Here is a 15,352-nt window from a genome sequence, read left to right on the forward strand (position 1 = left end):
AATGTAAGAAGAAAGCTTTATCTTTATTCTTACAAATCGGAAAGCTTTGTCTATCAAAGTTTGCGTTTTAATTATCCATTCTTAATGTTTTATTTGATATAAAAGAGAACGAAGAAAAGAAAAAAGAAAAAAGAAAAAAATGTAATAGAAAAAAAAGGAAAATAAAGAAGGAGAGGAGTACAGAAGCTATTTATCATCTTATTTGGTATCATCTGAATTTTCTTATTTTGTCTGATTTTATCAACAATAAAATATGCACGAGAATTTTAACGAAGAGCTATAATAAAAAATAAAAAATTCTCTCTCATTGTTTTTCCTCCTACCAACAAGGAATCCAATATATGTTGGACACACATGGATCAGGGGCGGAGCCAGGAATGTATATCAGGGGTGAAAATTTTAGGGGGCGAAATTTTTTGTAAAACTGCTCCTTTTACTTAGCTGCAAGAAACTATCTTGTAGATGATTTTTCATTGAGTTTTCTCCTTTTCTTATCGATTGTTGGTATCCTCTTTCTTCGATTCTTCAACGTGAACTCTATTTTTATTGAAATAGAAACACTCAACTATACTAAAAAAATTTCTTCAAAATTTGGGGGTCCGCCACCTCCGCATCCCCGGCTACGCCATTGGATGCAAGATTATTTTTACTCCATTCTGCCCATTTGTTAAATTCAGTAAATTTTTAATTTGGTTCCTGAAAAGAAAATTTTACAATATATATTCTAAAAATATGTATTTCGCCAGTAAAATTAATTTATAGCATCAGTAATTCATGAAGTACTTTAACCGACAGAATGCATATTTAAAATATCTATATTATAATTTTTTTTAATAACTAATATGACTGATAAATTTTTAAAAACTAATTTTAGTTATTTAATTAAACTCACACCAATAAAAGGATTTAATTATGGGTCCCCGACTTCTACTGTTGCTGTTGCTGCACCACTTTTTTCGATGCAACAGACACACATAAAAAAGTATGTCCCACTGATTTTTTTTTTTTTTAAATAAGATTCAGTCAATGTATTTTAATTTTCTATGTGATGCTGCAAAAAAAAAATAATTCTGCAACCAAAATAGAAGTATAAAAGTTAATGTTATTAAAACCGGCCCGATCATTGACCCGGTCGAGGTACTGGGTCACTGGTTCAACCGCATAATTCGATAATTATATGTAATTTTATAATTTATATTAAAAAATTATAAATATACTTAAATATCTAAAAAAATATAAAAATTTCAAATATTTTAATATAAAAAATAATAAATCACATATTATTATCCAATAAAAGATCAAATAAAAATATAATAATCGTGATACAGGACTTTAGGTTCAGAAAATGACATCTCTAACTATAAATTAATTCAAAATTTTATGCATATTACATAATTGAGATAATATTAGTATTGTAGGTACATAACTTATGTAAGTTAATAAGTAAAAAAATATTCAAATATGTCCATTATTATTTTTTTTGAGACCGGACCAGGTCACTGGTTAACCGACCGGGTCACCGATTTTTATGAAAATCGGCCGGGTCGGACCAGATCGCACTGGTTCTGATGCATAACCGGTCCGTTGCTTCAACCGGACCTGTTCTATGACCGGTTTATCGATTCCCGGGTCGACCTGGCCGGGTCGGTCCGGTTTTAATAACGCTGATAAAAACCTTCAATTAATGCATCGAAAAAAAAGCCTTCAATTATTCCCCCTTCACTTTCGTTTTCTTTCCTTCCAAAAATTATAGGAGAAATCTTTTCTTAAGCTACTGGAATTTTCTTCTCTTATGTCATACACATAATCCTATATTGGGTTCCATCATTTTTTTTTAAAAAACAAAAACGAAAAACCTAAAAAAAAAAAAATTATTATGAGAGAGCAAGAGATGATTTTTTTCCAATAAAAGAAGAAAATCATCTCCCAAAATTTTATGCCCTTAAAAGAACATTCAAACCTCCTTAAGACACGCTGACCCATGTTTTGGTCTGGGGAAGGCGTTATATAGTGTGAGCGTATATACCAACTTAACAACACCTTTTCGCATCTCTTTCGCGTAAGTAAGCTTACATTTGGTGACAACTCTTTTACCCGTGAGTATATTTAAATATCTACATATAGAGTCACATTTATTATTAGAGCTTTACATCTCTCATTTAATATGAGGTTAGAAAATCTCCTACACACATAATTTTAATGGGTTCCATCATAAATAAAAAATAAAAAATAAAAAAAATATTACACGTAAAATGAACTCTCACTGACATGAAAAAACAACTTCCCTGTTAAAGTAGAAACTATTTTCCGTTGTTATTATTATTGGCAAAACAAGATGATTCAGGGTCAACGCATTGGAGATACTTGTTGTGCAAATCCTTGCTGAGGTATTGAGAACGACAGTTTAGAATGTATTACATTTACCATTTAATTAGTATCATCGTATAAATTTAATTAGTATATAAAGTTTATATAAGCAGTTTTATACTAGCATCCATTAGATAATTTTGTGTTAAAATACTAGATGTTTGTGTAAGATTACTTTGAATTGTTTGGTGCTGGGATTAGATTTGTTTTCCTTGATAAAGTAAAATATCTTGATGTAACTGTACTCAAAGAGGTAGTGGTATAGACAAAACTCTATGGTAGGGGTGGTAATTTTGAACACGATCCGTTAACACAACACGAAAAATTCGTATTCGGGTCAATTCATTTTCAAATTCATGTCGTATTCGAGTTGATAAATATTGATCCGAAAAAATTTATTTTATGTCACGTGTCAACCCACGAACCTATAATTGATCTACATTAATTTTTTTATAGGTTATTTGTATCGTATTGTGTCATAAACAGATTATTTGCGTCTTGTCATGCGTGTCGCGACACATTATGATTTTTCAGGCTATTTGTATTGTGTCGTGCCAACCCACAAATAAGTGAGTCATATTCGTGTTGAAGGTTTTAATCTAATTTAAAATTTGTGTCACGTCGTGTCGACCTGAATTGTCATCTTTACTATGCTAAAAGTGATCATGACTAGTGGTTGAGCCACATAGGCTCCGGCACTGGCGGACCCACGGTGGGTCACATGTCCGCAAGTGCGGACATGTGATTTTGGATTTTAATTTTTTTTTTTTTAGTTATATAGGTTATTATTTGTCTCTTGATTCAATATTTATAGTAGGAATACATATCATTTTAAGTCCCTAACAAAAAATATGGTCTCCATTTTAGTCCCTTATCAAAAATTAGTCTCGAAGAGATCTCTATAAAATTCAAAGTGGATCAATTTAATTAAAATTGTGGTCCTTCATAAATTCAAAAAAGACCTACATTAGTCTCAAAAAGACTAAAATAGATCCACTTTAAATCTCATAGGGACCAGGTGACTTTTTTTTTTATAATGGACTAAAGTGGAGACCAAATTTTTTGTTAGGGACCAAAAATGATATTTATTCTTATATTAGTTAGCAACGTACAGAGATGATTAAAACAACGTAGCAACACAAATTGATTAGAGAGAAAACTTATTCTTCCTCCCTTGTCACGTACCCATTTCCATGATTTCTCATTCCCATGATTTCTAAATCTTTTGTTATGGAAGCAACTAGATTATGAGCGGGTTCAAACGTTAATTTAAACTTTTTTTACAACAAAAAATTCGGGGGCGCGCCCCCAAACCCCCGCCACTAAATGTGCGGACACATAGAAATTTTCCTGGGTCCGCCACTGGGCTCCAGTTAGTATTGTCTAATTTTTAAAAATTAGCCACAATTTACAAGTAGTTAAATAACCGTAGGATACCATGATTCAAAAATTTGTTGTTTGTCACCGTCTAAATTTCTTTGGCACTGACTTAGTTGCTTGGCTGGCTACGTGACTATCCGAGGCGAAGGATGATAGAAGGGGATGGTATTAAAGGCACAATGACTTTATACTTTGGCTCATAAGAGTGCTTTCAAAGTGTCTTTTCAGTAGTAATTGTTTTGTCTGATGGCCCCATTATGTGCATGAGGCAAGTGCACCATCATAAGTGGCATGAGGTGTGTTGATGCACGACGGTAGGGTTTAAGAAATGTAAGAAAATAACCCCCTTAAATGAATCTTAATGGCTCGCCTATTGGATTGTGTGAGTATGATCGATTTAGAACATACTTTATACTAATATATCAATTAAACTCTTATCATTATAAGATATGAAAAAATATTTTTACAACCACTTTAGATAAGATTATTTATCCCAAAAACTATGTCATTTTGATTAATGAAAGATATTTCTATGATTTTATGTGAATTAATGAAGGGTGTTTTCATATGATAAAAAAAAAAAAAAAATTAAAGAAATACCCTTCATTAATTCATCTAAAATTACAAAAACACCCTTAATTAATCAAAACAATGTAATTTTTTGAGTAGCTATAAATAACATATAGAAATGTTTATCCAATAATATATATATATATTGCTTAAGAAGCATAATTACTCTTGACATCACATGGTACGGGCGCGAGGCCATGTGGCGGATGTTATGTTTCTTTTTATTCAGTTTATCCCCTTCCTTTCTAATCCAGAAACTTTTTGTTTCCTTTTTAGTTTTTACAACTGCCTCTTTATTCCATTTGATAGATCTATCCAAACACGCAAGGTATTGGAATGAGAGGGTCATTTCATGGTGCACTAGACGTAATTGGCAATATCAAGTTACCCGTAATACATTTGGGAGGGAACTTTAGCAAGAATCAAATAAAATAAATTTGAAGTTTTTAGATGGTGTGATGCACCCTTTCAGATTCTGAAATCGTGAATCTCCAAACGGGTACCTTGTCTCCTTGCTTGCATTAAAAAAGCCCAATATACGCCTGGCGTTTAAGCTGCCTAAAAGTATTTTATCCATCCATCCATCTTCACTCTTAACGAAGTGGCAATTCGATTGTCTCATTTTGTACCCCTGAACGCTGTGCATGAGACAATCTTATGCCCGTTGTGAACATAAAAATAAGCTTAAACTTTTTGACCTTTTGGTTATTTTATAAGCCTAATATAACATATACTTTTCATGATGCTATTTAGCGAAATATTTTAAAAATCAGGAATTATATTAAAAAGGGTCTTTTTCTAACGAGTATGTACATTTTTTAATAATTTAAAAGTAATAAAAATTTTGGTAACCGATTTCTCAGCAATTAAAAGGTGGCTGAACTATTACCGCCCCCAATAATACAAGGTGCCTTTTAGCCTAGGTGCTGAAAATTTTAAAATAAAACAAAACCAGTGTTGGCTAGGGCCACTGCTCCTCAGTCTACCCCAATTAAAGCAAAAAGTCTGAATGAGCAGTCAAAAGGAGAAAAAGCAAAGACAGTTTTTAATAAAGGGTTAAGAAATTCTTTTAATCTCATTATCAAAGATAATTTTTGGTCCAATAATAATTATGTAAGCTATGTATGTTCTTTCTTAAGTAAATATTTTCATTTTTTGGAAAGAAATCATTATAATGTTTTTTTATATATAAAAGCATTTATTATCAAAGATCAAAATAATAAATAAAAGATAATAAAGCATTAAAGCTGTTCTGATTTTAACCGTATTCAGCATTCGTAAGTCTTTTTCTTTCGTAGTAACAAACCACGTCCCCTTTAATAACCTCACGCGCCTTCTCCTTCGTCATTTTGAATTCCTCCTTCACCACTCTCACAATCACCAGTCTTCTCCCTCTCTTCGTCACCTCGAATCTTGTGCACGTGCAGCTCCAGGTGCGTTTCTCTCTCTCTCTCTCTCTCTCTCTCTCTCTCTCATCGCATTATGGTTCCTCTTTGTTCTTTGCAAGATTCACTGTGTGTGCGTCTGTGTGTACTCTACTGCTCATCCTTTCTTTCTTTCTTTTTTCTTTATATTCTGTTACTATAAGTTAAAGCCAATAGTTGAATAAGTTGAGTTCAAAAATCCGCTAATCAGCGCCGGATTTGTGTGCAGAAACAGCGTCCCCAATCAACGATTTACTTGTCGAAGTTAGATTTGAGATTATTTGGTTTTATTAGTTGTTGAACTGTAATACTCGTTGCTTTGCTTTTGTTTGAGATCATTATCATTTTTCTTTCTTTTTCTCCTCCTTTGTGTTCGTTCGAGTAGATTAGTTCCGTTCCAAGTTACCGATCCGAGATTTTGAGTTTCTGTTACATTCAATTTGTACTGTTTTCCAATGATTGTTGTTGTGGCCACAACATTAGAAGCGGTCCGTTCAGATTTTCTTTCTATGTATATTTGGAAGGAAAAGAAAAAAGAAGAACCCTTGCCAGAGATGCATCTATGACTATATGTTTGTTATTGAGACTGCAAAGTGCTTCAGATTTAATTTTTTATTTTAACTTTTTTGCTTCAGTAGTGATGTTTTATTGCTGGAACCATAACTAATACTTCTAAGTTCTTTCAGTGATGAAGAGGAGTGTGGTCTTTTTTCTTTCTTTTTTTCTTCTTTTTTTGGTACATAAGAGTGTGGTCTTTTTTATCTAATGATTTTGATAAGAAAATGCGTCATGCCTAAAGTTTTAATAGTCCATGCTGCCTGTTCAGTAGGTAGGGCAGAGCATACTTAAATGACCATTACGAATTTTGTGGCCGAAGTGAATTTGTCTTCGTCAAATAATTGTAGGATTTTGTATGGGAGAATACATATTTGAGGAGCTAAGAAATCGTGCACTGACTTGTGGTTGGCTAATAAATTAGATTTGGAAAGGTGTTGTTATGCCGTTGAGGAGGTTTAAGAGAAGTTTGAACTTGTGACATACTTTTCGGATATGTCAAGGATGGATTATGTTTGCTTATATCAAAATAGAGATCTTACCTATAACTAATCAAGATGCTCTTAGTATTGAATCCAGGATTAAGATATGATTGAGATATAGATATAAAATCATTGAAGGCATTGCTTAAAGCTTGAGCTATTAGACGAGATGGTTGCTTATCAGAGTCTTAGTGACCATGAGATCATGAATTCGAACCACTTTCTAGTGGAATTAAGTTAGCATAAGGTAGAATAAAAATAATAGGCTCGTGAAATCCCCACGCGTCAAGCCCAAAACCTTTTTGCTTGAGAGGGTATGTAAAGAAATTATATATAACACCATTAAAGTGACCTTAAGGTAATACCTGTTAAAACATTATATACACATATACTTCATGCTTGTAGAAAAACAAATCACATATTAGCAAAATATAATAAAAAATATAAAACTGAAATCTCAGATAAATAGTACATTACTGAAATTATGTACATAATGAGATCCTGGGGAATAATGTTAATGACAATGCCAATGATATACAATTACATATTTTTCATACATCAGTATAAGGCACAAGATTGCAAACGCTAGTAAAATGGAAGAACGGAGTAATACATTCAAGTATAATCATCACTGGTCCCTACAAAATGAAGTTGTCACTTTGTGAAATTCAGGTTTTCTCATCCTGCAACCTTCAGCAAACATGACTTAGGGTTCAAAATGGAGCTTAGTGGGGGGAAACGATGGAGAAAAATTCCTCATCCTCCAAATTACATGGTTCTACATAATATTTGGGTTTGGAGTTTTGTTTATTCTTGGGCCAAGGCTGTATGTACGCCCACCCAAAAGCAGGGGAAAACACCTTGAAAAACATCTTCAGAAGTACACATTTATTGGATTAATTGGATCTAATCCCACCAATTTTCAGTTCTGTTGGGGTCATTTTATAACAGCATATGTAATTGTCACTGACATTTTTTTTTTTTTTTACTTCATTTTGTTTTTGTTCTTGCTGTATTTCCTTGAATTTCTGGTGCTTTGATATTTAAAATAATTCCTGCTAACATTTTTTTTTTGCTATCTGAAGCAAAAAAATGCCAGAAATTCAGTTGGGTGTACACACTATCAGATCACATGGAGCTAGAGTGGCCAGGATACATATGCATGACTGGTTGATTCTTTTGCTTCTTGTGGTCATTGACGCTGTCTTGAATATAATAGATCCATTTCACCGTTTTGTTGGAGAGGGGATGATGGCAGACCTTAGATACCCATTGAAAGATAACACTATTCCTTTTTGGGCTGTTCCAGTATGTTTTGCTTCCAAGAATTGTGCATTAAAATAATTTATACCCTTACTGACATTATATGTTATGTTTACTCTTGACTTGGTCAACATTCAAGATATAAACTCTTGAGTTTCAATTTCTGCACAGATAATAGCAATATTGTTGCCACTGGTTGTCATTCTCGTTTACTATTTCATTCGAAAGGATGTTTATGACTTCCACCATGCTATATTGGGTACATTTCTAAACATTATAAAGTTTCTCCTATCCTTATTTACACATCACTTTGACATATCATAACCTATTGCCAAATGTTATTAGGTCTTCTATTTTCTGTACTCATTACTGCGGTGATAACGGATGCTATCAAAGATGGTGTTGGACGGCCACGGCCAGATTTCTTCTGGCGTTGTTTCCCTGATGGAAAAGGGGTGGGTTTTCAATTTTATCAACAACTAATAGTTTTATTAATACCATTACCATGTGATACATATTGCTTTAATGTAGTTATGTGATCAATAAACATGGCTTTGATGCATGACATGTTCAGGTGTTTGATCCAATAACAAGTGATGTTAGGTGTACTGGAGATAAGAGTGTTATAAAGGAAGGGCACAAAAGTTTCCCGAGTGGACATACCTCTTGTAAGTACACTTCACAATCTTAGGGTCAGTGTGCAACTCACGTAGTTTTTATTTTTTTTATGTATGCTTTATGTCCTTAGGGATCTGCATTTCCTTTGAGTGGTCTTGCTGCCTCTTGATGTCTATGCACATGGCAATCTTACAGTATCTCGAGGATGTTGTTCTGGATTATAATAGAATTACAAGGTCAAAAATTGTTGTTGACGAGATAGGTTCACATTAAAAAAAAATTGTATAAGAATCTTTGTACCTCCTTATTTAATCATACTACTTTCAAAAGGTTGAGGTATTCGGTATTTTTGGAAATATTTAGTTTCTCAACCTTTTCAATTGGTCTTGTTTCATTGCCAAAAAATATGCTTGGGGTAGCATTTGCATTTTTGTGTCATTGGTATCTTGGGAATGGCCTATCGTTTGTTTTCATTTTGTAATTGACCACTAGCTATATGATCTACCACAATATCAGCTCAGAATGGTTAAATTTTTGTTATACAGGGTCCTTTGCAGGTCTTGTTTACCTTGCTTGGTATCTATCTGGAAAAGTTAGGGTATTTGACCGTAGGGGCCACGTTGCAAAGCTCTGTCTTGTTTTCTTACCAATTCTCATGGCAGCTATGGTTGCTGTCTCTCGTGTTGATGATTATTGGCATCATTGGCAAGATGTGTTTGCAGGAGGTCTTATAGGTTTGTTTATTGAAGCCAGATTGATTAAATATTTGAGTAAACCTTTCTGCAAAGTTTCTTATATGAACCACTTTTATCAGGGACGACAGTTGCTTCCTTTTGTTACTTACAATTCTTTCCACCTCCATACGACATAGATGGTATGAGTTGCTCCTTTCATCTTTTCATTTTGTTCGAATATATAAAAAATATCTAATAATATCTTCATGGTATCTTAGAATAGTTTAAAGCATTTAAAATGATCTCATAGGAATGGTTTTCTTATTTGTTTATACTTCATAATTTATTTCTTGATTTAATTAAATTTTTTGAGTCTAATATTAATATAAATAGAGATTAGTGCTTTGTAATTGGTATTAGGTCATAAGACATCCTTCACAGCAATATCAATATAATTTTGTTATTCTGAGTATTTATTTTCTTCTTTCTATATCTAAATCCCTATAATTTCAACACATTCCTTTATAGAATGTGTTTGATGTTGTTGTTTGTGACAATTTGTTTTGAGTCCTGTCCTAGCCTAGTCCTATCGGATAGGACCTATCCTATGTGGATCTGAAATTTGAGATCTGGATTCATTTTGGGCTTTTGTCCAGGCTCAGGCTTGACGAAAGTATTTGGGCCCAATCTTAATCTAGAGAACACATTGATGAGCATCAGACATGAATGAGGGAATTAGAAGCAAAAGAAGGAAATCTCTGTATTGGTTGTGGCAGATTCAACTGAATATAACAAGGTTCATTACAAAGCCCTCCAAACAGAGGTAGAAAGTTACACAAGGAAAAAAGTTCAGAGCAATCTGAGTTCTCCCAAACCCAAGTCTAGTCCTAGTTCTCTAATCTCCTTGCTCTCCTTTTTTTCTATTTATTCCCACTTCATGCTTGACGTTGCTAACAGAATCCTTCTTTAGACCTTGCATAATATTCTTTTCTAACAACCTTGCTGACTCAACATTAGAGAATGATCGTCTATGCCTTTTCCTATAGTACGCCCTTATTTCTGGTATCCTATCGCACATACTCTCTATTATAATATTTTACTTGTACTACTGTGAATTTACTGAACTTTTCAATATAAAACAAAGCTCTTATATCATTCATACAAGATTTCCACGTTTAGTGTCCTAATTTGTAATTCAAAAATACATTTTTATTCTAAAAATTTTCAAATTTTTAATTTTAAAAAATTTATTTTAAAGTAATTTTTTGATTTGGCCTTAATGCCAAGCTTGGGCCCAAATTGAAAGAAAGGGGCTAGGCCCATTCTTGTAGACACTGTAAATTTTCAACAAAAGGCCTAGCCTGTAATAAGTTCTTATGGATTTTTCTTTTAGAGTGGCATTCTACTTTTCTTTCCATATTATAACATGGTTTTCAAAGCTTGTAATTACAAGTATTCAAAAAAAAAAAAAAAAAAAAAGATTGTAATTACAGAACTTTCTTTCGGTAAAACTGAAGGAACAGGGTGAAAATTTGTCACTGGATAACAGAGTATGCTGTAGATTGAATTCTTTGTTTATGCTGCAATGCTTACCTGCCATCTCTGAGCTTGCTAATTTGCTTTTGGGCTTTTTAAAATTGAAGTTAAGTCTTAATATGGTTTCTAGTTCAGTTTTTGAAGAAAAATATCCATTCATAATTTTCATGTGTATATATTTATAACTCATGATATATGTAGGTTGGGGACCTCATGCATATTTCCAGATGTTGGCTGAATCTCGAAATGGTGCTCTGCCCCCATCCGTCAACAACGAGACTCATCGTGCTCTATCTGCTGAGCTTCAGGCTGTATCTTTGTACATCCCACCTCAACATGATGGAGATACACGAGGCAATAGCTGGGATTCAAGTCCCATGTTAGGTGGATCACAAAATGTAAGGACACACTGACTGCAGTAAAGACACAGGAATGATATCTCGAGATGTCCATAGTCTGTAAAAATGATAGGCATTTGTGAGTTTCAGTAGCAGATAATCGACACTTCAACATCGTTGGCTGTTAAAAATGCGGACGTCTACTGCTTTGGTTCTGAGATTATTGTTGGATTGGAATATCTTTTTACTTGTCTTTATGTTTCGGCACTTTTTTTACGTCCATTTGCCATTATAAAATGAGAGGATTTAATGGGCTCCACAGGATCAAAGCATGCATGATTTTGTATCCCGAGAAAAGTAATAAAAAAGATAAATTCATATAAAAGAGGGCGTTTGACCTTAGTAGTTTTATTTTTATAAATTTTAACCGGTAAAGTTTGGTGGTGATTTGTATTACCTACCTAATGCATTAAAACGCGGTATGGTCAGAATCATATTGAGAGGTGATTGCATATCAGCCGCGTTCTTTGCATTGGTGGAGGAGAATATTTGAAATGGAAAATGGCAGCACAAGACGTGACACATAGGAAACCGCGTCTCAGTCAGGCCAGACAGCACCTGACACGGTTCTGGCTGTGCCGCGTCCAGGTAGATTTATCAACACAATTCTAAGGCCACGAATCCAAATAATGATTACGTTCCAACTACGAATGCCAATAATTAAGTGCATAAGAATAAAACTTAAGAAAGAATAAAACAGTCGTTACAATTATAAAAGAGAATAAAATGCAGATTTCTATATTAATTTACATGGGACAATGATATATGGTTTTAATATGCCATATGAACATAACAATATATGTGTTAATCGTAAAGGTACATAAAAAATAAATTTTTTCCAATTAAATATAAAACAGAAATAAAGTTTAATAATATTAATACCAATTAAATATACAACACTAATAAATTTTAATATTATTAATATAGCATATTTAACAAATTTAATAGATTAATTAATACTAATAATATAATAAGTTGATTTTGAAATTAAATACGAAATAGTAATAATATTAATATCAAATTATAAAATCTAAGTACACTAACTTAACATTTAACGCTAACAAATATCGGAATGTAAATGATATTAGGTTTTCTGCCCAGGTTTTGTTTGTGTATAAAAATATTAGGTTAGTGAATTTAAAATTGATAATTAGTTTTTTTTATACCATTATGATTGTAGTTAATTACATAAGATGTTATTATGATTGAATGTAAATGCATAAGATGTTATTATTATTATTGGCAAAGGCAGTTAAATATGCTATATCTGTATTATTAAATATATGAGGTTAGTGGTCTTATTTATGTTGTTTAAAGGTCCGATATTTGTTAGCGTTAAATGTTAAGTTAGTGTATTTAGATTTTATAATTTGATATTAATATTATTACTATTTTGTATTTAATTTCAAAAACAACTTATTATATTATTAGTATTAATCAATCTATTAAATTTGTTAAATATGCTATAATAATATTATTAAAAGTTATTAGTGTTGTATATTTAATTGGTATTAATATTATTAAACTTTATTTCTGTTTTATATTTAATTGGAAAAAATTTATTTTTTATGTACCTTTACGATTAACACATATATTGTTATGTTCATATGGCTTATTAAAACCATATATCATTTTCCCATATAAATTAATATAGAAATCTGCATTTTATTCTCTTTTATAATTGTAACGACCCGTTAAGTTTTATTCTTAATTATTGGCATTCGTAGTTGGAACGTAACCATTATTTGGATTCGTGGCCTTAAAATTGTGTTGATAAATCTACCTGGACGCGGCACAACCAGAACCGTGTCAGGTGCTGTCCGGCCTGAGACGCGGCTTCCTGTGTGTCACGTCTTGTGCTACCATTTTCCATTTCAAATATTCTCCTCCACCAATGCAAAGAACGCGGCTGATATGCAATCACCTCTCAATGTGATTCTGACCATACCGTGTTTTAATGCATTAGATAGGTAATACAAATCACCTCGAAACTATACCGGTTAAAATTTATAAAAATAAAACTACTAAGGTCAAACGCCCTGTATATCGAATTAATATTACTATTGAATATTTATATTTCTTGTAGTCTAATTGTACCAAAAACAGAATATGATTAAAGGGGTGTTATTTGCCTATTTTATAATTAAATAAAAATAGACGCTTATATAATTTAGGTAAAATATAAATTAAAATATTATTTGAAAATTTTAAAATTATAATGGAATATGCATAATTAATTTAAGAAGATTTTTAAAAAATATAAATTAAAAAAATTAAAATTGTAAACAATATATGCATAATTAATTAACAATAAATTCAAAAAATAAATTAAGAAATATATATTATCCTTTGAAAAATTTAATTACTTTTTACAAATTAAATTTCTTTTTAATACGTCAAAATAAATATAAAATTGTTAACTATCCAATACTTACCTATAAATATCTTGAAGGCTGAACAGAATGGGAAAAATATTTATTTTTTTTAAAAAATATAATATTGGGTTATTTTAACTAAAATTATTATATTTTATATATAGTGAGAGAAATAATTACACAATAAAAAACCATGGTGTGTGAGAGTGAAAGGTTATTGATAGATTTTTTAAATTTAAATATTAAATAAAATACTACTATTTTACTTAAAATAACACATTTTTTATACTTTAGAAAGACAAATATTTTTTGAAAGAGAATAATAAACAAAAGAAAAAGTAATAAATGTTAACCTCTCTTTTTGTCGTGAATCAGATAAAAACTTATAAATCTTGATTCTTCAGAAATACGGTAAACCCTAAACTTATACATATGATTTTGCACAGGACGCGGCAGGTAAGGTATCATGTCTTAAAAGCACTGACAGGCCTGTACTGGACATGGTAGGTAAGGTATCACGTCTTAGGAGCTCTGATGACCATGCCAAAAAAATTGTACAGGACGCTGTATGCTTTGTATCACGTCCTTAAACGTCAGTTCTCCAACCGCGTTGTTATGCATTATATTGGCAAAACTTTTGACCCACAAATTATTCCGATCATACATTACAAAAACAACACTACCAAGGTCAAAAGGCCCGATATACAAGATGCAAGACTTTTTCTTCTTATTATTCTATATGGGATTTGTTTTCTCATTTAACGTAAGATAAACTCATTTTTCTACACTCACATATTGAGTGGTGGGACCTATTTATATTTTTTTCTCTTCTATTCTCTCTCCTCTTTCCCATATATGTAAGTGTAGGTAAATAAGTTTATCTCATGTTAAATGAGATAAACAATTCTCGTTGTATATATCTTAAAAGCGAAGAAGGAACGATTCAATGTATCATGTTTTGCACAGGACGCGGCATGTAAGGTACCATGTCTTAAAAGCATTGACAGGCCTGTACTGGACGTGGTAGGTAAGGTATCACGTCTTAGGAGCTCTGATGACCGTGCCAAAAAAATTGTACAGGACGCGGTATTCTTTCTATCACGTCCTTAAACGTCAGTTCTTCAACCGCGTTATTATGCATTATATTGGCAAAACTTTTGACCCACAAATTATTCCGGTCATACATTACAAAAACAACACTACCAAGATCAAAAGGCCTATAAAAGAAGAGAAATCAGTTTGTGATGTCGATTGTTTTATTACGCAATAGGATTACTTTTTTAACATGAACCTATCTCGGTTCTTGATTTTTTTTTTTAAAGTATGGGATCTACATGTAAATGGATCTTCTCATATGAAAAAAATATGACAGGGTAATGTGAAAAGATCACAACCATACGAAGGTAAATTTATGATTTCGTAACTACTTATTTTAATATATTTTTTCTCTCCTCTTTTATTACCATTGATTCACCTTTGTATGGTTATGATTCTCCACATGACATGGTCATGTGAATTTTTTCGTGAGAAGATCCAGATTTGGATCTACATTTGATTGATTTGTGTGTGCAAGGTAATTTTTTTTTTCATGTGATATTATTAAAAATGAACCCACAAGAAAATTCACTAAATTCCTCATATTAAAAAAAAGGAAAGAAACGAAGTGGCCGAGAAATTTTGCATACACGTACGTAATGGTGTTTATAATTT

At 32.0% G+C, this 15,352-nt stretch overlaps 1 protein-coding gene across 1 annotated transcript; it reads left to right on the forward strand.

Moving 5' to 3' along the window:
• The first annotated feature begins 5,686 nt into the window (after positions 1 to 5,686).
• LOC133300964 (lipid phosphate phosphatase 2-like) lies at positions 5,687 to 11,505 on the forward strand. Its single transcript, XM_061500550.1, has 8 exons — positions 5,687 to 5,750; positions 7,864 to 8,086; positions 8,213 to 8,300; positions 8,387 to 8,496; positions 8,616 to 8,709; positions 9,205 to 9,393; positions 9,474 to 9,533; positions 11,071 to 11,505. Exons 2-8 carry the CDS (start codon positions 7,871 to 7,873, stop codon positions 11,280 to 11,282), a joined length of 969 nt encoding a protein of 322 aa, XP_061356534.1. The 5' UTR covers positions 5,687 to 5,750; positions 7,864 to 7,870; the 3' UTR covers positions 11,283 to 11,505.
• The last annotated feature ends 3,847 nt before the right edge of the window (positions 11,506 to 15,352 follow it).

This window comes from Gastrolobium bilobum, unplaced genomic scaffold (genome assembly GCF_033153095.1).
Source record: "Gastrolobium bilobum isolate Gb01-03AN ecotype WA unplaced genomic scaffold, APGP_CSIRO_Gbil_v1 utg52110, whole genome shotgun sequence".
Classification (NCBI taxonomy): Eukaryota; Viridiplantae; Streptophyta; class Magnoliopsida; order Fabales; family Fabaceae; genus Gastrolobium; species Gastrolobium bilobum.

Bases quoted from the DNA above. Each gene is read 5' to 3' on its own strand.
- LOC133300964 (XM_061500550.1), top strand. From the start codon at position 7,871: ATGCCAGAAATTCAGTTGGGTGTACACACTATCAGATCACATGGAGCT. The intron at 8,301-8,386 runs GTACATTTCTAA...AAATGTTATTAG, and splicing joins CTTCCACCATGCTATATTGG to GTCTTCTATTTTCTGTACTC. The intron at 9,394-9,473 runs GTTTGTTTATTG...CACTTTTATCAG, and splicing joins GTTTGCAGGAGGTCTTATAG to GGACGACAGTTGCTTCCTTT.